Genomic DNA, 26,190 nt, shown 5'->3' with positions numbered 1-26,190 from the left:
TAAACATATTTTTCTGATTAGCCTAAAGGTTGATAGAGAATGCCCTGTGGCACTAATTCATATAAAGATTTTTAAATAAATGAATAAGTATTTTAGTACCAAATATAAAAATACTCTTATTAACGATAATATTTACCTAGAGAAAAAGAGCCCTTAAAATAATTTTACATTTTATTCTAGAAAAAATCCGTCCATTGAAATCTAATTAATCTGCACGCTTATTCTATCTCAACGCTTCAGTCATTGCTCTTAATTTTATTAGGTGTCAAATCCTTCGCAGCTAGATTTATTTAAATACGTAAAATAATAAATTATCAATTAATGTTATATTACAATAAAAAAACATATATTAAGCCGGATTTATTTAGTTTTATGTTAACTTCGATTCCTAATACAAGGACAAGGTTCATAATTAAGGTTTTATAGCAAGTTATTTTTTAGTAGAAAATATAAATATTGTACAACATTCACCACCACCCAAACGATCCTTCAAACCGGAAAATAACAATACTTGGTACTGCTGTTTAGCGGTAGAATATCTGATGAGTGGGTACTTACCCAGACACTCTCCCCTACCACCAAGTTATTTTTTTCTTCAATTATTTCGATATCGTAAACTAAATTTCACAATTCACGGAATGTTTAATATTACAAACGAATTCGAATTAAATTAAAAATATTTTTTCAAGAATTTCGTAAAATAAAACAAGCGTGTGGCACTCACTCTCATTGACAAAAAATTCAAATGTTTTTGTAGGCACTTTTTAGGCACCAATTAACAATATATACTAATATTATAAATGTGAAAGTAACTCTGTCTGTCTGTCTGTCGCTCTTTCACTACCAAACCAATGAAACGAATTTGATGAAATTTATTATAAAGCAAACTTGAACTCCAAGGAAGGACATAGGCTACTTTTTTTGCCTAACACATGACAACACAACCCCCCACCCTCCAACGAACCGCATAAAACGCGAGCGAAGCCGCGAGCGACAGCTAGTACTAAATAAAATGTGTATTCATTACATTTTATTTTTACATATCATACCATATTTTAATATATTAAATACATTGTACAATGTACATAGATGAACCAGCAAAAAACCAACAAACTTAATACTTACTTTTTACAAACTTTTCTTAAATGAAATAACTGTGTAACTATGTGTGGTTCATTTTATGAGAAATGCCACCCAGGCAATTGAGGGACATGCTCAGAATTATGTTAGTGTGTTTTAAAGATTTTATCGAATCTGTTCCGTAATTAGAAATACCAAAAGCGTTTTTTTTTATGATTTTGTCGATTTGCTTATTATTAACATTTGCTAATTGTGTTTGAAACAATATAAATTGCATAATAACTTCGAAGTCATTAAAATGTAATTTTTCAGACGGTTGTGTGACTGCCTCACAATAAATTCGTATCATACTCAATTTCTCGCCAACTTTAGACAAGGGTAGACAAGTGTATAAAATAATTTACAAAGTGAGTTGAATTGGTAACGACTCTAGAATCGCGTGAAAACTTTTATACTTGTCCGTTAGAGGAATGTGACAACATTTTAACTTATATTATAATACACATTAATAACATAATTCTTTAATCAATATATTTTCTAATTGATTAAATAATTCATCTAAATACCGATTGCAATTTTCTTTTTTCTACTTAAAAATTCGACTATGATTGATATTGCTACGTCATGATTTGTACTGAAGCTATTTTTGGTTTTGATTTATACATATGTAATTATACGCCGATTGAAACTATAAATTAAAATAATTGTTGTAAATAAATCATGTTGTAAATCATATTAATATTTTTATTTCTGAACGTCTATATTATTTCTACCTTAAAAAGCAGCTATGTTCATTTAACTTCAAATGTTTCCAGTGTAGCTGTTACTTTACTTATACTCCGTAATAAATAAACAATTAAATAATATAACTAAAAAAACTAATATTTTTTATGAGATGATTTTTTTTTCTGGAACGCTGATTTTCGAACAATTCATTGAATTCAAGTTATTCACATAGTACAACATTTTGACAACCAACATATAAAAATCTTAATTATCTCTTTTTATAATTAACCTATTTAGCATTAGCAGCCTGTAAATTTCTTACTGCTGGGCTAAAGGCCTCCTCTCCCTTTGAGGAGAAGGGTTGGAGCATATTCCACCACGCTGCTCCAATGCGGGTTGGCGGAATACACATGTGGCAGAATTTCGTTGAAATTTGACACATGCAGGTTTCCTCACGATGTTTTCCTTCACCGCCGAGCACGAGATGAATTATAAACACAAATTAAGCACATGAAAATTCAGTGGTGCCTGCCTGGGTTTGAACCCGAAATCATCGGTGATCAAGAGGCACGCGTTCTAACCACTGGGCCATCTCGGCTCAACCTATTTAAGCAATCAATTATACTGATACAAGTTTGTATAAAGAATGTATTCCTAGAAGTAACATAGCTATTCTATCATTTTAAAATTATCTGAGCTGTGAGAGTTTACGTAATTTCGAATTGAAAGTTATAGTCTTTAATAATCACGAGAAACTATTCAATTTCGTGTAATAAAGACCATGTTTTAATTAGGTAAATTAAAAAAAACAGAGTTACGTTTGCACTGAGATACAAGCACACAACTAATAATTAGATTTTTCACAAATTGTATATTTTTACAGATGTTTCTTTATCATATTGTTACAGATATATGAATACATAGAGAAGATGCTATAATTCCCGGATTAACTCTCGGAAACTTTGAAGATTAATATAATTAAGTACAGTTTCATATAAACTTTACTAAATCGTTGCGAAAACTGATAACAAAAATTATACATAATATTTATATTCAAACAGTTCACATATCGAACTTTATATATACGTGGTAAGGTTAGGTAGATATTATTAATACTATGTATAGTTTTATATATCACCTAAGAACGGTTGGGAGATCCAATGATAACAATTAACTAGGACTGTCGTTATAACTAGGTAGATACCATTATTCTAATACGTGACTAGTTAGCTTAATTATCGTCCCTTTAAAGGCTCACCCATAAAAGAATCTTTTGAACAACGAACCATAGATATTCAGTATTCGTTATTTTGTAATTAGTTAACGTTTCAGAGTACTAATATTATAAATAGTTTAGTTTAGTTCGTTTTAGTTTTCCGGATATACCAGAAAACTTCTAATCCTATTTATATAGAACTTTTATACGACGATCCTGAAACTACTACTACTAGTGATTTCAGGATAGATAAAAACTGCAAATATGTTTACGTGTAGCATTTTTTTTTATGTAGGTTATTATATCAACGTAGACGTTGATAACATTGTCGGTTCGAACGAATTTTCAAGTAAATTCTGAAAAAAACTATAAAAGATACTTAATACCGTGGCATTAATGAATTATAAATACTAATTAAATTACTCTTCGAAAAACCCGCGATAACATATGTAATTATTTTAAAGTCATTAAGTATTTTGTTGTTCCTTGAGTAACTAATTAATTATTAATGTTATTAGTAATTTGGAATGCATTACAATATGATTTTTGCCCAGTATAACTATTGTAAAATAGTCAACAAACGATCGATTACGAGGGACGATTGTCTACGAGTACGAGGTGTTATTTAGAAGCTCTCGTTGGTTCGCTACGGACAGTAAGGAAAATTTTATGGAGACAGAAATGCTACATTAAAAAAACTATAATCGTCAAATATACAATTCTACTAAGCGTAAGCAAAACGAGTCATTCTTAGAATTGGAATATTTGCGCGATAAAATTGTTATGTAATAGGACAGGATTGGCAGAGAAATTATCTATTGTTTACATTTTGACTATAATATTTGTATATGTGGTATGGTTCAAATCCTTATTTTACATATGCAAAGCCAGGCCGGTTTGCCAGGTTAAGTCAGGCTTATTACACAGTGATTATAATTTTAAATTACTTATTTTTTTATTATAAAAATATGGTAAAGCATCTAAAGCCTATTTACACATGACAGAAAATATATTCTGAAACAATTTCATGTGATTAAAATTGTCATCTATGAAAATGTCAGCTATTTTCCAACTGTAACGTTATAAACATATTTTAATGTCAAGCTCGATGCCACTCTGGTTCTGTGAGTTTTGCTGATGTATTCGCAAACCACGCTTATAAAGGCTTGTTTACATTTTAATGAAAGGAAGGGCTTGTAAAATTGCTGTTTATTTTAGTAATCACGCCGTAACCCGCAAGTATGTACAGGATGTTTTTAATATTACAAATCATTTTATTAAATTAAAAGACTGCTGACTTAGGTACGATTTTTATAATGCTGGTGTATTATTTCAACAAAAATAAATTGCTTCCGAGACGAAGGCTGAAAGCTACGCTGTGGAGATAATATATTGCGGTGTCAACTCAAACAGATTGGATGAACTGTCTGTAAGAAAAAAAATTGTCACTCATTGTTTTATACGCGGCGTACTTTGTTTGCAGAATATTATTACATCATCGAATCATTTCTATAGAATGACAAAACAAATTACGTAAACGAGCTAATTCGTTTTATAGAAGCAATTCCTATATTTAGTTTAAGCAAATTCTAAAACAACTCTTCCGAAATACGATCACAGTCAGTTACGAAGAAAGGGTGTTCTTAAATCACTAAGATTAATTTTCTGTGCACATAATTTATACCAGCAAACCAGGCCGTCGGCCGACGAGACCATGAGGCAATTTACAAACTCGAAAATCGCGGAAGTTCGTTAATTATTCGACGGGAGCAGCTCGGGTGCCCCGGGACTCACGTTTATTGACAATTAAGACAAGGCTCAACCGTTTCACGCGCCTTATTGCTCTTTCCGCGGTCGCCACCTAAGCCCGATTCGATATTCCCTATCCAATAAAGTATATTGATTCGGTAAGCTCCTCGATATTTTAGAAATTTAAAATCTTATCAAATAAAACTTTAGTAAGTATGATGCATAGGTAAGGTTAAATAGAAGGTAATAAGTTCATTTGTGAAATGAAATTTACTACCATTAAACGATTAAAATTGAAAAAAAAATGCACATCAATGTTTAAATATTATTTTTAGTTACCTCAATAACATCAAATGACTGAGATATATGAGCTGAATCAATATATAAAAATCTGTTTTATGATACGAATATCTAAGTTATGAATAACTAAGTTACGCAATTAAGCTATCGATAAGCCTAATTCGATTATGATATATCGAAAATATAACGATCGGATATGAAATAATATAAAGTTAAACTTCTTACGAAAAGATTTGAAGCATCACTCTGCTCCAATGCGAGCTGGTGGATACATGTGGCAGACTTTCATCTGACACTTGTGGGTTTCCACAAAATATTCTTCTTCACCGAGATGAATTACAAACAAATTAGACACATACAGTTCAGTGGCGCTTACCCGAGTTTAAATCCAAATCATCGGTGAAGATTGAACACTTGAATCTTCTGGGTCATCTTGGCTCACAAAATAATTTACGTAAAGTAAAATATCCCCACAAAATTGACGTAGACAAATATTACTTTATGTTTAATAAAATATAGTCAAGCTTCGTAGCCCGAGAACGGTTTACAGCGCGATAAAGCGAAAAGAAATTTTAGCTCGTGATTCGATCGCATTAAAACATTTATTACATAATTGACAAGTTAAATTGAACATCGAATCATAATGAAATTGAACATTAAATTATAATCCAATCCTTTAGAAGTGTAAGACAGATATTAACATAACATTATACGAATATCGCATACAAATTCTTACTTCATTATATTTTACAAATAAACACATTTACAGTCTCTTTTTCAACGTCTGCAAAAATAGATTGATGTTCTATATTCTACGCCAATGATTTTTATGTATCTTTTATTTTTATTCATCTGTTTCTCGGAGCATTTCACTAATTTTAAATGTAACTCCAGCTATATTTAAATAAGATAGTTTCGAGGTGATCCCATATACATTTAAAAACATAGACATTGCACAGATTTACCAATCACAAACGGAGGCCCTCCTATTCACGGTCTACGTCGGGATCACACTTGAAGAGCGTCTATCACCGTCCAGGAGACGGTGATTAAGGTTCAGGTCTAGATAAGGTGTCTGCCTGATCCTGGACGGAAGATGGAGCTTCGGGCAGCATTTTGTCCAACACAGCACGAAGCTCATCAACGCTGTTACCGCCTTGGGCCGCCTTCTACCCAACACCTTACCGGCGTTTATACAATGGTGCAGTGCGCATCCATGGCATTGTACGGTGCACCCTTTTAGGTGGACTCCCTCACCGCAGAGACCGCAGAGGATCGTAGCGGTGAGAGCTATACGAGGTTACCGTACTGGGTCGTGGATAGCGGTACAACTTCCGCCCTGGGAACTCCCGACAGAAGTCCAGGATTGGTGGGTATTCAAGGCTCTAGCCCACGTAATGTGGGGAAATGCGATAAGGCGTTTTTTCTGAAAAAAAATATGTAACAACTGAAAAAAAGGAATAATGGCCTATATTTTATCGTTATCAGTTCAGTAGTTTCTTACTTATACCGTTTACCTATACACAACCCTTACTACCGACGTTAATCGGATTGTTGTTCATTTAAGAACTTTTAATAAAAAGCCGAGAGCTGTCCGGCACACCCAGTTGGAATACAGTTGCTTGTCACAATAATAGAAATGAACAAAGTTTTAGAATAATTAAATGACAATGATAAATTATTATTAAAAAAAAAGTCAAAATAATATTTTATTAAATTGTATACAATAGAAAGAGACAGAGAGACTTTGATTTCTGCCAGTTCACTCTACTGTAAGCCGCGTAAAAGAACTTCGTTCCAAAAAAACCTAATTGAATTATGTGTCACTGTTTTACTCTCTGGTTCACATAAAATATTATAAAATGCACTTTATGATATGTTTTTGTGTTGTCGTGTTGCATGGTCTTGTTTTTTTTTCAACTTCACACTTTGTACAGCCTCTAGAAAACCTAATATTTTCTCTAATAAACTATAAGAGGGGATCAAACTAAGTAATATGTGTACATATGTTTCTTTGAAGTCAATATCTTACAATACAGTAGTAAATATTAGTTGTTGCTATTTAACATGATAGCAATATCAAAAATAATAATATTTATTTACATAATATAAAATATTTATAACTACTAAAAATAAACTTTTATAATGAAAGTATATAAGATAACAAATAATATATGAAAATAATTTATTATCCACTACGAGAATATCTTTAATATGGTCCCTTAAAGTAAGCACTTAAGACATGAAACCCGGATCGAGTTACTGTCGCCCCGAGAGAGCGACTTCTTATAATAAACCTTCAACTTAAATTCGTGATTTGTCTCCTGATATTCACAACTTAACCGAAATAAAGCTTATAGAAAAGTAAATACAGAAACAAAACACATTGATAAGTGCTAGTGCTTAACATTTTATAAACATATATTTACTATATGAAAAAAATATTAAAATATACTCATTTTTCTCCACAATGATTTTAAGGTTTTGGCTTTGACTTGATTTATGAGATTTTACTTTATTATTTTCTTGATCGTCAATAGTACCTACGATTGTTACAATCAATTTATTTCAGATCTATTAAGTTTCGTTTGACGTTAAGCCCAAAGTCTGCAATTTCATTTTATTGTGCGTTAAAGTATAAATAAATAAATAATCACGGAGCATAAAATATTTGTAACATATCTCATTGCTCGGGGAAGACCTACTCTGCTCTTAAAGATAAATTTGGGGTTTATTTCACCAGACTCTGCTTCAATGCGGGGGTGGTTCGTTGATACATGAGCGGCAGAATTTCATCCGACCATGCAAGTTTCTTTACGATGTTTCCTTTAACGCCGATGTGATGAATTATAAGCACAGATTGAGCATACAGAAACTCAGTGGGCTTTAACCCGATTTCTAATAAGATAATTTTAGCCACAAGTTCTATACTAAATGAAAAAAATAACTACCAGATTTCTTTTTTAAATTTTACTATATCGATAGAAAAATATCCAAGTTTCTTTATATATGTTTAAGGGTTAATTATATTTTAATATATTAAATGGTCGTAAAAAACCATGAATATAAAGCGAAAATGTAAAATGTGACATTAGTAAAGTTAATCTACATCGCTTTTGAAGCTCAACAAGTATTTTCCTGATAACAGAAATAGTATAATGATGCCTACGTAAATCATTTTCGATGTGACATTTGACAAATGGTTTCAAGTTAGATAATTTGGAAAGACAATTGAATATATGACTGAATCAATTTCATAGCGATATGGAAGTTCTCGAAAAAATATCAACTTAATTATTACACGTAGTATTTCTATTTTAAGAGAATAAAAAAAATATTAAAATAATACCGAATCATTAACAGCCTGTAATTTCCCACTGCTGGGCTAAGGCCTCCTCTCCCTTTGAGGGGAAGGTTTTGGAGCATATTCCACGACGCTGCTCCAATGCGGGTTGGTGGAATACACACATGGCAGAATTTCGTTGAAATGAGACACAATGCAGGTTTCCTCACGATGTTTTCCTTCACCGCCGATCACGAGATGAATTATTTTAAATACAAATTAAGCACATAAAAATTCAGTGGTGCTTGCCTGGGTTTGAACCCGAAATCATCGGTTAAGATTCACGCGTTCTAACCACTGGGCCATCTCGGCACAAATTATACCGATCAAATGCCTCGATTTATTTATTGTAATTTAAGAATCGGTTTTGGCTGACTTTGCCGATAACCAATAAAAATAATGTAGAGACACTAAAAGCAGTCAATCTGAATCGTATATTTTTAAAATAATATGAAGACAAGTTAAATCCTACAAAACTTATAAAGCTATGATACATTCTATGAAGATTTTATATTAAAAGTTGCACAACCCGTCGCGGCTTAATGTCATAAACGAGTTGATTGAATAAAGTTGAAGATTGAGAGCGCCTACTTTAAATAATATGTATATATGTGTAAATATGCGTAAATTACGTTACTGCGTTATGAATCGCCGAAACCTAAACATTTTAATATGAAATAGATATATACTATGGGAAACTATAACTTACCATATTTTTTAAGGCATAGCGAGAAAACTGACTACTGACCGTTCACCTGACTGATCAGTGACTACCACTACACAATAGACAACTGTAACACCAGAAGGCTTGCAGATGCATTACTGACCTTTATAAAAAATCACCTCATAAGGTGGTTTCTCAATCACATCAATATCAATAAGTTAGACAACTAATTGATATTGGTACCGCTCGTCTAGTTTATTTTGGTTATTTTCACAGTATTATTTCATATGGCATATTACTTTGGGGTAATGCTGCAGATATTGAATCTGTTTTTATTTTACAAAAGAGAGCAATCCGGTCTATTTATAATCTTGGAGCTAGAGATTCTCTTCGGGATGTTTTTAACAAAGTAGGAATACTGACTGTTGCGTCACAGTATATTTACAACAATATTATGTATATTCACAGTAGCATTGATCACTTTGATAAAATCAGTGATAATCATTGTATGTGCACAAGAAGTAAGGATAAGATTAAAACGCCAAGTTTCCGACTCCGTAAAGTCAATAAATCATTCTTGGGGCAAGGTATCCGCTTCTATAATAAAATTCCGCAGACATTTTTAACTTTGCCGTTTCATAGATTCAAGTCAATTGTAAAAAATACATTGGTAAAGAAGGCATATTATTCAATACAAGAGTATATTAATGATAAAAAAGCGTGGAGTTAATGCTTGATGACTTCCAGGCTGGAGACATAACATACATATATAATTATATTTAACTAACATAATTGTATTTTTAGATATTGAAAAATCTAGTAACTACTGAGTTTCTTGCCGGTTCTTCTCGGTAGAATCTACATTCCGAACCGGTGGTAGCTTTACTTTAAATAGTTTGTTAAATGACGATCCAAAAGTGCTTGTAAAAGCCTACTTGAATAAAGTATATTGTGATTTTGTTCTAGAGTGGAGACCGCGTCTCGGCAAACGTAGTGTAGGACGTCCTCAGGCACGGTGGGGTGACGATTTGCGCAAGACGGCTGGCAGGAGCTGGATGCGAGTTGCCGAAGAAAGACCGCAGTGGCGTGCATTTGGAGAGGCCTATGTCCAGCAGTGGACGAATGCGGGCTGATGTGTGTGTGTGTGTGTGTGTGATTTTGATTTTGACATCGGTACGAAAACGCCACAGGCGGTATCTGGTTCGTCAGAACGGTTATACGAAGCAGAAAATGTCTTAAAAACTGCGCTTTTGTGGATTGACTAGACATCGAGGTAGTGTGGATGAAATTTGAAATTTTAACGTGATGTTCGAAAGTGTAATTCAGCTGCCGGTATTAATCTGAATAATTACTCGAAGCATTCTCTGTGAAATTTGCCTAAAAAATGCGAAGTGATACGCCATCTTTGCTCAAAACCGAAGAATCTTGATCGTCAACAGTTTTAGCCGCTCTACGTTAGGTTCCCACACAAAGGTTAGAGCAGTGATCCATTTGGGTCCAATCTAAGATTTTGATTATTAAGTCTCGTCTCCAGACACAAATTTATTCCAAATCTCGTTGTCTTGTTCCGAAAAATATTAGCATGGCTGGTGTATAAGTTGTCTACAGTGCAGTCTTCTGCATAGCAATAAATATTGTTGATTTGCAACAAGTCATTGATATGTAAAAAAAATGACGTAGATGATTTATGACATGTACAATCAACAACAACCTTGATGCTTTGATCTGCGAAAAAGCTGTTGATTCAGTTGCATAATTTCCTGGAAAGCCCATAGGATAAAAGCTTCAAATAACGCGTATTGTACTAAACGCAATCAAAGGCTTCTCCAAATCTGCTATGCATTTCTCCAAATACTGCTATGCTACAAACTGGCAGCTAAAGCGTCCCCGTAGGATTTAATTGCTTCTGTCTATCTATGCTTCAGGTAAATGAGACGATAACGAGATCAGTGAGTCCCATATAAAAACCATATTTGCGGTCTATAATCAACTGCTCATCGTCTAGCTCCTACAGGACTCTGCAGTTATTAATGGACTCCATTATTTTGAAGATCAAGGAAAAAAATGTCTATAGACCTATAATGAGCAGTTGCTAAAGCATAAATTGCACCAAAGAAGTCTTCTAGGAGTTCGGAAATCTTACGCTTAATGCGTAGGATTCCCCGAAAAGACACGTTAGAATCTAAACAGCACAGCAGCAAAAGGCCAATTCTTATAACCCTTAACAATAACGTATATAAAGGACCTAGAGACAGAGTTATATTCCTTTCTGAATTCGTTGGTATTTACATCGAGACGCCATGAGTATTGTAAGCACTCTGTCATCTCTTAACTTATTTGAGGTCGTAGATTGCCTTTGTATCCTCGCTCTTTATTAGCTGTCCCTTATATTGTAACATATATAAAAGATCACCTCTTTATATCATAATAAATAAATATAAAACTTAGTTGTTGCTATTTTATTATTTCCATTTTTGGGAATTGGAATTATGGTATATTATGTATGTTTAGAAGTTAATACAAGGAAACATATGCGAATATAAAAATTAACCTAGAGTTTAGTCATGTCGTGCATGAAAAATAATTTATTCAATTATTGTTGTGTTTTGCAAAAAAAAACGGTACTAATCTACGATGTGTAATAGATAATCTACGATAAAAAATGACATAATAATTACATCGAATTATTTAACTCAACCGTGATTTTTTTTATTTTTTTTTAATAATGACATTAAAAATATAATTTACTAATTTAAAACCTAATAATCGTCAAAAGATCCGTTTAGCATTTAATAACACTGTTTTTTAAACATTTACTGTTTACTCGTTGATGTTACGAATAATGTTTCATATGTCGTTTAACGTAAGCTTTTATGTTGGCAATTAATTGTTTCACGGCTGTAAAAGTTTTAAATGCAATATGCGTTTCCCAAAAATTGCCTATCACCCAGCACTGATAGTCGTAGTTTAAATATGTGAACTCAGTAAATTGTCTCTTAACGATGGTATATATATAGGTGTTTAAAATAATTCATTCAGGTAGTACATGATCTCGTTCATGTGTATATAAATAATTCATTGAAATCCGGTCCGCGGCCGCAATACGAGCTGGCAAAAATCGTTTTACGTGTGGGAACTCGCGGACGGGCTGGGCTACGCCTGCGTTGATATAACTCGGTACAGGCGGCACGGCGCAAACAAATTGGATGCTTAAAATTCAATTTAAAGGTTTCATGGTCCGCTTCATCTGTTCGCCTCGTTCGTTACGAGTCGGACTCGTTCACATATCCAAATGGAAACGCAATTATTCTGTAGTAACTTGGGAATGCTTGAATGTTTATCATAGGCAATGTAGCGGTCAAGTAATGTCGCGTCATGTATGTCGAAATAAACGTACGGATAAATATATATTGTTAGTTTACTAATTTATAATAAGTAGATGAAAATTGTTTTAACTGGTTATTACGACGTTTATGCATTGGTGAGCGAACTATTTATGACAGTTAGAAGAGTGATCTCTTCTCGGTTGAAGATTAACCAATTTATCGTTCTTTTTTTAAATTTCGTCTTTTTAGATTCGTCAACCATGAGAACTAAACTGTTATGTACCTATACATGTAATTAAGGACACTGGCTTACTAGCCCTTCCAACGACCAACCTATATATAGAACCAGAATACTGTAAAATTAAATTATAATGTTGAACGGTAGACTATAATAATTGAAGTGACTTGTATCTAACCGGCCAGTCTTGCACGAAGATCTGTCATCAACTTAATGTTGTAATATATTTAGATATTTTGTAAACAATGATTTAAAAAAAAAAAATATAAATTTAAAGTAGTGGCCACTTTGTTGAACAAGTTTGTTACCAAAGCAAAAACGAACTTGCGGAATGGAACCAAATCTGTAATACTGTTTTATGCAGAGGAATTTGTAATAACTGTAAGAAGTTTCCTTCCCGGACTTGCAAACTTGTAAGAATAGGATAAAGTTTCCTGAAGATGTAAATTGATGAAGATGAATATTCTCTTTTAAGAAAATCTATAAGAATTAGAACAATCGAACTTAATATTAAGCAGGAAAGTCTGCTTACTTTTTTTATATCGTTCATGAAAAAATCTTTATTAATCTTCAAATAATAGAGATATTAAAAACTCCTGAACCCAATAATATATCTTTCTTATTTGTTCTGAATAATTATTATAGATCAAAGGTACATACATAAATGATAAAAATACTATTAAAATATGAGATTATTCGATTCACGCATTATAAATCACGTATTTATTAGCTACTAAAATCTTATAGTATTTTTCATGCGAGAAAGTTCGACTGGGTAACTGTTAATTTAACGATCGAATAGACGATTACGTCAATTTATACGCAGATAATAATCAAGAACAAGACTTAATTCAAGAACATGCTCTGTGTATGAGCGAGATGTCCCATGTGATCAAGACAGTTTTCTTCATGTCTAAATTTGTGTTTATAATACATCTCTTCGTGAAGAAAAATATTTAGTCTAAGACGAAGTTAATGTACGACGTGTGTCACTAATTCAAGCAGCGTTGTAGAATAAGTTCCAAATGTTATCATTTAAAGAATCAGTAGTCAGTAGTGGGCCACAGGCTAGGTATATAAATTTACTATTTAACAAATAGGTATAATTAATTTTTACAAATAACATTTAACCTAATACAAAACATACGTTCCAGACAAGATCAATAAAATAAGTTTGCTCTTAAAAGTTTTCTTATTCTCGAACTTATCTAATATTATGTACAGCGCTGTCTCGTAATAATAAAGTTATTCTTCCAATAAAAATAACGTCGTATTCGTCATCTCTAGTAAAGTTACTTAATTTAAAAAACCGACTAATTAAAAATCACATATATGATTTTGACATTAATTTGAAGGCAAGCTTACGTTTACATGGTAGGAGGGCTTTGGAAAAGTCCATCTGAGTAGGTACTATACACTCATTATATATTTGCTTATTATTTTTGTTAAAGCGGTGAATGATCCAATGGCTGAGTGAGCAAGCCTGGTGATACCGCTATGAGGATACGTTAGGACAAGTCAAGAGCCTAAGACTTGACTCATTGTTGCCAAATAATTAAAAGACCTTTATTAGCTGGTAATGGTGTGTAAATAACATAGTCTATTTTAATAAATTTGTATGTAATCTTTTTTATAACTCAATAAATAAGTCTAAATTTATAATAATGATTGTATGTGATCTAACGCTAACGTGTTCTAAACAAGAACATTCGTTCAACTAATTCTGTGTGTGTGAAATTCCATTCGATAATGCATCTTAGTAGTGCTTTCAATCGCTGAAATATATTTACTCCGTTCCAAACATGAATTAATCACGGGCTTGTATTTTGACTGGGGTAAATTTGGTCAGTGCAATTCCGAATACGTCACGTCGTATCCTGTCGCTTTGTAGCCAAGTAACGTACGACCTGAATGAATGATCACACAACACCTGCCGGTCAGCGCTTTCGTTAACTATACTTTTAACACCATATCATTTTTCTATATATAGGTATATATATGAAATGTATTTGTATATGTAATATATAGCCAATAAAGAAATAGTAGCTTAAATTATTACAAGACAAATGAATGAAATGAATTCCTCTTTGGGGTATTTTTATTTTTGATTAGGGCTTCGACCTTTCAATATTACATTTCATGCAATTGACCAGTTCAATGTAAATAAAGTAAGGGCTGTCAATGTACCGTGGTTGGCTTAGGCTACCTCTTCTTTGCGGACGAAGTTAAGAGTTTATTCCATTACGCTGCTCCCATGCAGGTTTCCTTAAGAAGTTTTCCTTCACCGTAAAGCAAGAGATAAACTATAAACATAAATTAAGTACCTGAAAAATCAGTAGCGTTAGCCATTCACGTGTTCGATTGCCTCATCAAATATCAATATTTTTATAAATGTTTGCATTAGACAAACGTATCAAGCTTGAAACATTAATATATTTTTTTTAATTCGCGGACGATGCCGCTACGAGGACTAGTACACGTAGTTCTAGTTGAAAACGACATTTGAAACTATGTACGTAACATTCATCGACTGTCACGATCGTTGATGGATTTTTCGCTGAACAATGAAGAATTCCGAAACACATCTGCTGTATCTACATTTTTTTTTATTTATTAGATCGTTTATAATGAATGTAAATTATAAATTATTGTTTTTGTTACATAATTATTATATTTAGAGTTAAATTATGACTTTATTTACAACCAAATATTTAAAACGAATAAATCCTTTAGCAATTCGACAAACGGGTACAGATCTCGACAACGAGCTTAAAATTTCGTCAGCCCGGAATTCCAACGGATGGCGCCTACTTCATAATACTTGGTAAATTAAATTACTTACATCCCGCTTCATTCTTATAAACGATGAGAATATTATTTATTACCAGATGTGCCCACGACTTCGTGCGCGTTTGAATTTAACAAAAAAGTTATTGTTGTAGCCGAAGTTACTCCTTATTACATCCGCTATCTGCTAGTGAAAGTCCCGTCAAAATTGGTCCAGCCAATCCAAACAGACAGACAGACGGACAGACAATAATTGTAAAAATGTTATTTTGGTATGTATGTACCGTGTATACATATGCATTTAGTAAAAAGCGCTTATTTTAATATTACAAACAGACATTCCAATTTTATTATATGTGTAGATTTCTAATATAATATGTATCTATGCAACATTGTAATACTGTTGTAAGAAAGATATAAATTGATGGATTCGGTTTCGATTTGTATTTATAATTCACTACGAAAACACATATTGACCATTTACAGTTTTAAAATATTTACTACTTAGCATGTCCTTTGCATATACGCGGAAGACCCCAAAATAATAAAAAAAGCGCATCAAATATGATGCGGAATAATTTGACTAATTCGGTAGTCGAGTTCTAAATTTTATTTTAAATTTGTATTTTAGTTTTATTTACATTGGGTATTGTTTTTAATTAATTTTGAGTGATTTTTAAAGAGCGAACTTTAGTCCGCATTCGTTCATGTTCGAATACAAATTTCTGCCAGCGTCTTTTGTGGTCATTTTATTTCGGTTGTTTTGAAAAGATCCTAGTTGTTATACGTTTTTGAAGAGCTGATAAAACGGTTATGTTTTTAAAATAATCTGCAGGACAAGTTTCATAACGATTTTTTTCGTTTTTAAGGCATTTTTGTGGAAAAATATTGAAATAATATCTTTCTCCGTCTAGCATTTTTAAATTTAGTCGACAACATATATCAGCAAAAATTGTATAACCGAGATATTTCGATAATAAATCTAAAAAATTGAATGACATGACCGTTCAAACGGGCGACCATGTTTGACTTTTACGGGTGCATTCAGAAAGTGTGTTCCAAATAATAATTTCGTGCTGAGGTATGAGAGTCTCGATGGAAACTTATCCAAAATAAATTATTGATCAACGTTTATGAAAAAAGTTATATGTAATATTAAAAGTAAAGAATAAACCGCATTTTTTTAATTTTAATTATTTCACCCGAGCGAAGCCGGGTTTTCATCTAATAGAAGGAAGAAAAATAACTTACATATGCTAATATAACAACTTGAGAGTTCATCATTATGAAAGTAAAAGTCATAATCATTTTAAGAATTTATCGTACATACAAATTGCTGCTTACAAACTGTTCTTTAGATGAGTAGTCGGAGATATCACAAGGAGAAGTGGAGCGAGCAGTACGCACGAACGAGTTCATCAGCATGGCGCTACTGTAAATGTAAAAGGTCGTATGTAAAATTAAGTTTCAATTTACATCCGCATAAAATCCTATATAACTATTTCATATTAATAGTATAGTGTTCTTCAAACATTAATCAATTAAATATTTGCTTTTAAAAATAACAGGGTACAAATTCAATAATTATGATAGCCTGTTAAACGTATAGCCTGTGTAATAAAAACGCAAATATACACACCGATAGCTACTCTTAAAGGCCATGGTTAAATAAAATCTAATTATATATATAAAACAGTATTACATACCTATCGTAAATTATTGTGAAACAATATATATATCATTCGTGTTCTTTAAGAATTTTTATTTCGGCAATTGTTTGTATGAATTTTAAAAATCCGGTATTTTTTTTGTGCTGACAAGCTTTAGGCTCGCGTCATTGAAAATGAATACAATGGCACATGGACATCTACAACACCTGGTGCTTGCAAGTGCGTCGCCGGCTTTTGAAGGAATAAGTTATATTCTAAGGAGTAAGACTTTTTTCTTGCAGGATCCCAAGTCATATTAGTTCGGAAAAATGGCCGCAGAAAACTGGTTCCACCGAATGGTTGTGCGAGGCAGATAATGCACACTTAACTGCGAGGGAAATAATATGTATGTACAAATAGGTACAAATCGGTATATTATCGTTAAAACTATTTTAATCATAATAAACATTTTTCCAATTTTAAATTTATTATTAACTGTCCTTATTTGAAATGCAATCTGCGGTGCGGACAAACTATGCGGTGAGTTTCGAGTTTGTTCTTACAGAATACATAGCACGCATCAAAATAGCGTATCGCCGTAGGTAGTTGGTTTTTAACATTTCGCGTACGTATGCGATTATACGGATCAAAATAATTACTCACGGAATAAGCATTATGGATTAATATATAATATGGACTTGTAGATTATAGAGAGCGGAATACGTTACACCGACATTTACTGAACGTTTTACATGTATGTCAGCTAATAATTATTAAGATCTCATAAAATAAACTGTTTTAAGTTAGGCTTCATTTTTATGTCATATATATAGGTAGGTGGACGAGCAAATGAGCCACCTGATGGTAAGTGGTCACCACCGCCCATAAACAATGGCAACGTAATAAATATTAATCATTCCTTACATCGCCAATGCGCAACCGACCTTGGGAACTAAGATCGTATGTCCCTTGTGCCTGTAGTTACACAGGCTCACTCGCCCTCCAGACAGGAACACAACAATACTGGGTACTGCTGTTTGGCGGTAGAATATCAGATGGTATAAAATTTTGGACTATTGAGTTGATCGCAATTAAAACTTAACAACAAATAAATAATTGAATTATTTTGATAACAATTTGGTAATTTTACCGTTAAAATTCGACTTCTAGATTTTTTACTAAAATAAATACTTCCTAGCTTGTGCTAGACTTGTTCAAGAATACGATTGTAAAGTGGCTCCTCACCCGTTCATCGACCTTTCCAAACGTGGAATATCACCCTATCTTCTTAAGCACATTCAATTTAACTCACCTCGCTTAGACATTACAAAATGCGTTCAGGTTGGACGTTTAAAAATAAAAACTTTTCATCGCAATATAAGTTTTAAAATTTCATATTTTTTGTTTAATTTTTTAAATTAATCGAAGTATAATTGAGTTGGATTTGAGACTATTATTTTTTTAGTTAATATTAAACGTATTATATATGATGAATTTATGTGTTATTTTAATATTATTTATATTCCAAAACATTTCTTAACTAGAAATGTCATGTCAAATGATTATAATATGGGATCCTATTTTTTAAGGCAGAAGTTTGTAACTTAATGCAATGAAAAGCCGTCGAGAAGATCCGTTATCTCCAAAGATTTTCTCGAAAGTGTTAGAGTTGGTTTTCAGAAGTTTAGACTGGGAAAACGAGGGAATAAAAATAGCTGGGAAATACCTAAGCCAAGTCGCTTCGCTGATAAAAATAGTGTTTTTATGTCAATGCAAGAGAATTTGAATTAATGACTATCGGATTTGAGAAATAAAGTAATAATGTGAGAACATAATCAATAAAAAACATATTAAAAAAACGGTATTTTTTTCGAAACTGTACTCGTTACAAGTGGATATTAGTATAATATAAAAGAAAAATATATATTTAAAAAAGTAAGTAAGCAATAATACTAAAGAATCAAAAATAAAAAACGAGAGTTGTCTTGAGACAATCGCTAGGAACGCTTTCGCCATAAATTATGTATTAAATAACGAACACAATTAACTAAATTAACAATGTTTGATAATAATTAAATAACATTTACAAAATTGTTATTAAAATTCCGTGTGAATTAGAACAATAACAACAAATAAGTATAAATTACAAGCGTAAACTCAACTTTTAGCATTTACAAAACGCAAACTGACGTCAACGACTGCGATTGGTCCTACGCTTTTCTAAAATCATAAATCTCTGAAGAAAAGCGCATACCTTTTTTTAATTCGCTTTCTTATTTTTAACTCCGACCGTTAACATATATTTATATAAAACCGAATACAATAGAGCGAGCGATCTCTTACTATATCTCCTACGTATTCGTTTTTATATAGAGTAAGATAAAGCGAGGGAAAGGTCCTAAAGGGCTTTTCCCTCGCGTGATGATTTCTGCTAGTCCACTCTACTGTAAGACGCATAAAATAACAACGTTTGAATTGTATTAATACAATACGACCAATAAAACGTAAAAGGACAGGCATCTTTGTATAATTGAAATCCATTAGAAGAAAACAAGGCCATGGTTTAACGTTCATTTCTATGAATAAGTGTGGATTGATATGGACATCAAACGCACGCGAGCGCAAAGTATGGAGAGTTCTACAGGATGCCTACGTTTTACGGGCAACTACTACGTAGCTACGACAAAATCTAAGTATTATTTATTTAATTCATCCGTATCCGTAACTGAGATGAAAAGGTAGTAGTAATAGTCAAAGTAATAAAAAGTTACCTAATTTTAACAAGCACAAATAAAAAGTCAAGAAATTAACTATACATTGGGCAGCAAAAGAGGATGATACACTGTTATTGTCTTTTTCCTTCATGAATGACTCGATCTTCTCTACGCTATGTCCGATAATTATTTTTTCGATTTTAATTCGCCGGTTCTTCTCAAGCATGAGGTATTTATTTCTAAACCTATGATTATAAGTCATATTTCATTATTTAATCACTACATGCATAATTATTACAACAGAGGTCGACATAAAAGTAAAAACTAAAAAAACTCTTACAAAACCTTCTGACGTACTGTCAAATATAATAGGTACTAATCAAAGAGAATAAGATTTTAGACATCTACTATTTTACTACTTTATATTAATTTGATATATTCCTAAAAACGTTCATTTTTGACTATGAATAATAAAAATTACTTTGAAATTGAATGTAGATTTTATTTTTACATCATATTCTTGATTTTGTGACCGAATCATAATTAAATTTGTCGTATATAATCATGGGCAGTGATCGTATCTTGCGTAATAACGGTTTCGAGAGAAAAATTAATAATCTAGTTATTATGTTAGGAAGACTTTGATTAAAATTTCTTTATAAGTTATTTTTATTCTTAAAGTCCAAATGATTGCTACATTTTTATATTTATAGAAGGACTTATAATAAATCGAAGGGATGCAACTAGAACAATGATCAGATGACAAATAAGATATTATTTTTTTTACATTTTACAACTATTTTGATGATAATGCCTGAATATTTCATTCTTTCGTTTTGTATCAGAATTAAACCTATTAAATTAAAAACTAAATTAAGTATAAATAAATATATTATAATAATATTTTTTACAAATTTTAAGCACTGAAATGCGAAATCGTGTACAAGACTTTAATTTAGTTGAGCAAATCAATACGACAGGTCGGAATTTTAATCCGTATCAATACCACATGAACAAATTATATACCAAAATGCTGACCGTCTCCCTATCCATTACGTTCGTGTCAATAAGTTATATCAACGATATCAAATTACAAACAATATAATATAGCTCCGACTATTTCTTGTTGGGACTTCTATGTGAGCCGCGCACAATTAATTTATAAACAGATTACGTAACTATTGTTTTGTCGTCTTAGATCTATTTTGATTACTTCGATATTAAGCATTCTGTTGAAATCTCACGTATCAATTCTTGGTCTTAATAAACATATAAATTTATAATACGATATCGTAGTATCGGTTTATTAACTGTTTTGTTTTTAAATTATTAGAATAATCATTAGTGTTACTAGAAATTGTCATTGAATGACTCTTGCTTTTTTTTGTAATTTAGTCTATAATAGATTCAGTTTGGTTACTTTCATGATATATCTTCGAGTACAAGGTTGGTAGCGCATTGGCGATGTAAGGAATGGTTAAAGATCTCTATTAGCACTCAATAGTGGTGAAAACTTATCATACAGGTGACCTATTTGCCCATCCGTCAACCAATAACGATAAAAATAAATAAAAAAAGAATTTTAAGCAGCTGCATCCACAGAACTGTCAAGTCAAATAAAAACCCATCTTAAGTATTAGTCATCCTGTTGGATGACTAATTGGAACAGCCTATTAATAAAATATTCATTTAACAAAAAATCAAACCATCGAAACTTTTATAAAAACCACAATGATAAGATGTTTGCGTTTTAGTCGCTTAGTCATTATATCAATATTCATAAATTCATGAACAAACGGTACTTTTTTAAGTTACAAAAAAATATACTCTTTGCTTTAGAGTACTTAACTGTGTATTTTTTAATTTATAATAGGAAAGCGGGCCAGAAAAATGACACTTAATAATGAATGGTCAGCACAACCCATAGACTTTAGAGCTGTAAGAAATGTTCCGTTTATTGTTGTTTCGGGCGTTAATGAGCCAGTGCAACCAACCTGGCGAACAAAGATATTACGTCGCTTATATATGTAATCATACCGCTCACTTTTGCTCATTACTTAGTACTTACCCTTCAAACCAGAACATATCAACACTAATTGCTGTTTGGCGATAGAATAAGTGAGTGTGAAAAAAAAAAGCAATTTAAATTTCAAATATTTTATTTGACACCATATTATACGCAATCCATTTATATACCAAATTGTAACAAAATGTCGATATTTATCGCTATTTCACAATAACAGTTTTAATTATCTAAGAACAATATTTAGCTACAGAAATCTCCAAATTGTTTTATCACAAAATTAAAAAAAGTAAAAAACATTAAAATATAAAATTTCTCAATCATCATTGGATAAGATTTTTTAGCCTTGTCATATCAATAAAGTCATAACTTTCAACATAACATCGTTACTTGTAGTCGTTAAACAGAAGCACATAGAATTTAAACACAATCATTTAACACAATTCCTTTCAGGAAAAAATCAATAGATTTTATTATTTTTATATAATTTATGTCAATACAACAATCATCATATATAAAGAATTTATCACGTAAGATACAAAAAATTATAATAGCTAAAAATTCCGTTATTAAATTCCATAACAGTCGTCGTAAACGCTGTAATTTCAAATTCTTATCATTATTAATAGTAACGCCCTTATTTTAATCAATTCCACAGTTACATGTATGATGATGAATATATTTCGGGTTTCGTTACCTAGAAATTTAAACTTATCCTTAATGTCACATTTTGTCACAATGTGGATTATGATGGTTAATATTACTAAATCACTCATCATTACTTATTCATCAATTCCTGCGAAGATAAAAGTTTGGACGAGTACAATTAGTATAGTGATAACGTTTCGTTAATTACTTTCGCATCAGTAATTATATATTTCAATGAGAAAACAGATGATAGTTAAACAGGGGAACCGTTGAAACCTATAGTAACATATTTATATCGTTGTTCAATGGAAAATAAAATAAAAAAAGTATTTACCCTGTTTACCTTAAATTTAAATTAAAACATTAATTAGTTTGGGATTAAGAACCAGATTTGAATAATCATACAAACTCGTACTCGCCCATTCGTCGTAATGTAATAGTTTTCAATATTTACTTATCAAAAACTACTTAAAATTATAATATATCATTCAAATTAAATTTACAAAAAATTACATACGCAATATAAATAATTTATCCTACGTCATTTAAACACTTTATTCAGAGATAAAATTATGATACACCTATTATTTTTTTAGTCTTTTTGCACTATGTTATTGTTATATTCACATTTATTAAGTATACGAGTCAGGTTACAATTAATCTACAAACTTTATACATTAATCCTCTGAGCTGAAACATCCAATAGTAGTCAAGACATACGTAATTATAACTTTCAGGATCTCGTGTGATTTAACTAACCATTTATATTGATTGATCTTGTCTTATCTCCTATTAAACACATCTGTAGCTCAAATAACCATTCCTCGACTTCGCAAAAAGTTTAAAACTAACCTATATTTACAACCTATTTTCACATACGCAAGAGAATCGCATCGGTACTTTTGAATTTACTTACGCATATAAATATTATTTAGTTGTGTTACGTTTACATTATTTACATGATAATCAATACATTTGGTTTTAAATAAATTATTTTAACATTTATTTACATGGCAATAAATTTGAAAATCACAACTTTGTCTGTGTGTTCACTACAACTTCCGCAGTGTCTAATATATGTAAATCTCATACAGATATTTCTTGTATTTGCACTCGCTTTTTCATAATTCCTGGAGGTGCAGGTGTTGTAGCAGCTGGCGGCACTCTTAAAATACCAGAGCCGCCTGCAGCAATCGATTCAGAATCACCATTCGTATCTGATGTCGCATCCGACGAATCCGTTATCGGCCCAAATTTTACTTGAGTAGAACTATCTACAACGCGTGGTTCAAAAGTACTAGTTCTACCAATAGCATCTGAATTACGGCCATCAACTCTTTGTATATCTGGTTTTTGAGTATCGATACAAACAACACTACCCGCCTCTATCGCGCTTCCGACACTTACATCCGGTAACGAATTGCGCGCTGCTCGATGTTTCTCGTCGTAACAACTGTACTCGCCAAAAGTGGGCTCTCCACAATCCGATAACGTCCGCAAATCGAACTTGGAACCCGAACTGCGCGGCACGTGTGCAGATTTACACTCGAACCCGAAACCTTTTCCGTCAAATGCTCTCACCTCGTAATCTAATTTGCCATCATAATTGTCTGAAGATGAAGAGCTCCCGGCCTCGGCAAGATCATCTTTGCAACGCCGAGGCCGGGAGCCTCGCTGGTGATAGATTCCCGCGAATATCAGCACGTTTAAAAGTAAAAGAAAACAACCGACAGCTATGGTTACAGTGAGGGCCGCGGTGTAGGATTGATAATGGGATGAAGCTAGCCGACGCAAAAGAGCATCATCGGGTTGTATGGGCGTAGTCGTAGAATTGGGAGGACATTCCGTTGATAGCGCAGGAGGAGCTGGAGACGGTTTTGGCTGGGCTGATCGTGGTGGAGGAGTACTGCGACCTAATTCCCCACCACGACTTCCGACGTCAATGCTTACAACATGCGGTACATGTGCGCGCGAAAGTGATTGCGTTCTTACTGCACCTAATAATAGAATACATAAAATACATAAATTAAGAATTCATAAACCAAAAACATTTGTCACAAAACAACTATGTTTCTGCGATTCTTATAAGATTTAAGAAATAAGTAAGTACCTTCATAATAATTGGCGTTATCGTCTTGAAAGTGATGATGTCTCATAGCGGCATCTGGCAGATCTGATCCGGGGCGATGCAGTTGCGGTATTAGGGATAACCACAATGACATTTTGTGACCACGATAGTGACTTCTCATCTCCGACTTGCCGCCTGTGACCCAAATTACAGAAACAAATTGAGATAAATGACACTAACTCTTACGAGGGGACCAAACAAGGTCAAAGTAATCCCAAAACTTTTAATAAATAATTAGACAGATTGATAACTTAGGAAATAAATTAGATGAGAACTCGAATCTTGGAATTCACTTTATATAAATTTTAATTATACAAATTACTTGTTTTCAGATTAAAATTTCTATTTATATTATTTATTAGACCCGTCAGAGTTTATTTGTTTATTTGAACGCGCTTATTGTAATAAGAGCGAATCGACAATATAATCATCCGAAAATATATTTTTGCGTTTATTCTCATTGCCTCTACTGGAGACAGGAGGGCTGGTCCGTTTATTGACCAGAATATCGGGATTAAGTTTTGAAGGGGGATTGCTAGCATTCTTGCCACCATTCCACGAGGTCATGATATGTACAATAATTATTTAAATTTTTTTAAGTGCATATATTTAACGGCTTAATATTAATATCTCTTTTGTAAATAAATTTACATTTTTCTTATATATTATTGCATATATATTCGCTCCTCTACATAATATATATATATATATATTTTTGCTTTTGATAGCCTATTTGTTGGGGGGCTGAATACTAATATTTAAAACTAACGAAACCGCACAAAAAGATAGTATATGAAATAAAATAAAAAGTTTTAGTTTCTTACAAACTAAATTAGGTATACTATTTAACAAAACGTACTGATTTCCATATAAAGTTGGTTAATAGTGTCGTAGGTATCCCAGTAGGGAGTCTGGTCGGGTCCGAGTGGAACCGATTCCCCCATCACGGGGCTCGGCGGTGGTGTTGCAGAGGGATCATTTGGATTGCTGTTATAAAAAATAATAAATAAAACAAAATATTTACAATGTATAAAGTACAAATGAAGTCAAAATTATAGTTGGGTACTCGAATGTAAAAAAAATGTACAAAATAAATTTCGTAGATTAACCTACATTAATAAAGATTTTATTTTATAATCTTCTATACAATTATTATTCTTAAGATGTAGTTGAAATCTTAATCCCGGCTCAATCTGGTTCTAACTAATCGGATGTAATTAATAAAAGCGAATATAAAGTAATCTACACTTTTAATTAGTTTTAAGTATCAGTCTGAGCTTAGATTTCTTTTTATTTCATATGATTAATAGATGTCTATTTCAGATGTTATCTGAATAATGATATTATTTCATAATTGGACAAGATAAAGGTATTGTTCAGTTTTATTGATTGTTTAAAGAAATAATTAATATCTCATTTCTATTTTTTAGCTAAATGTTAGTATATATCAGTCAAATTTTATGACTATTTGTTTTAATTAAAAAACACACACTTTTGGTAATGGTAAAAAAGAGTCTTGTATTTATTCGAATACAGATACTCTTAATATATTTTATATAGAACTCGTATTTTTTAATTTGTAGAGTTGCTTCAAAGCGG

General features: G+C 32.1%; 1 protein-coding gene across 1 annotated transcript in view; it reads right to left on the bottom strand.

Moving 5' to 3' along the window:
- Nucleotides 1-21,933: 21,933 nt before the first annotated feature.
- Nucleotides 21,934-26,190, bottom strand: part of LOC113394498 (neuroligin-1-like) — a 58,920-nt gene continuing 54,663 nt past the window's right edge. The window contains exons 13-15 of the mRNA XM_026631829.2: nucleotides 25,451-25,578; nucleotides 24,574-24,726; nucleotides 21,934-24,460 (exon numbers count right to left, since the gene is read on the bottom strand). Coding sequence (XP_026487614.1) covers nucleotides 23,550-24,460; nucleotides 24,574-24,726; nucleotides 25,451-25,578 — 1,192 coding nt within the window. The 3' untranslated portion in view covers nucleotides 21,934-23,549. The remainder of the gene's footprint in view (nucleotides 24,461-24,573; nucleotides 24,727-25,450; nucleotides 25,579-26,190) is intronic.

Source organism: Vanessa tameamea, chromosome 4 (assembly GCF_037043105.1).
Source record: "Vanessa tameamea isolate UH-Manoa-2023 chromosome 4, ilVanTame1 primary haplotype, whole genome shotgun sequence".
NCBI classification, from domain to species: domain Eukaryota; kingdom Metazoa; phylum Arthropoda; class Insecta; order Lepidoptera; family Nymphalidae; genus Vanessa; species Vanessa tameamea.
The sequence above is the reverse complement of the archived record's forward strand: the minus strand, read 5'-3'. Positions and strand labels throughout refer to the sequence as shown.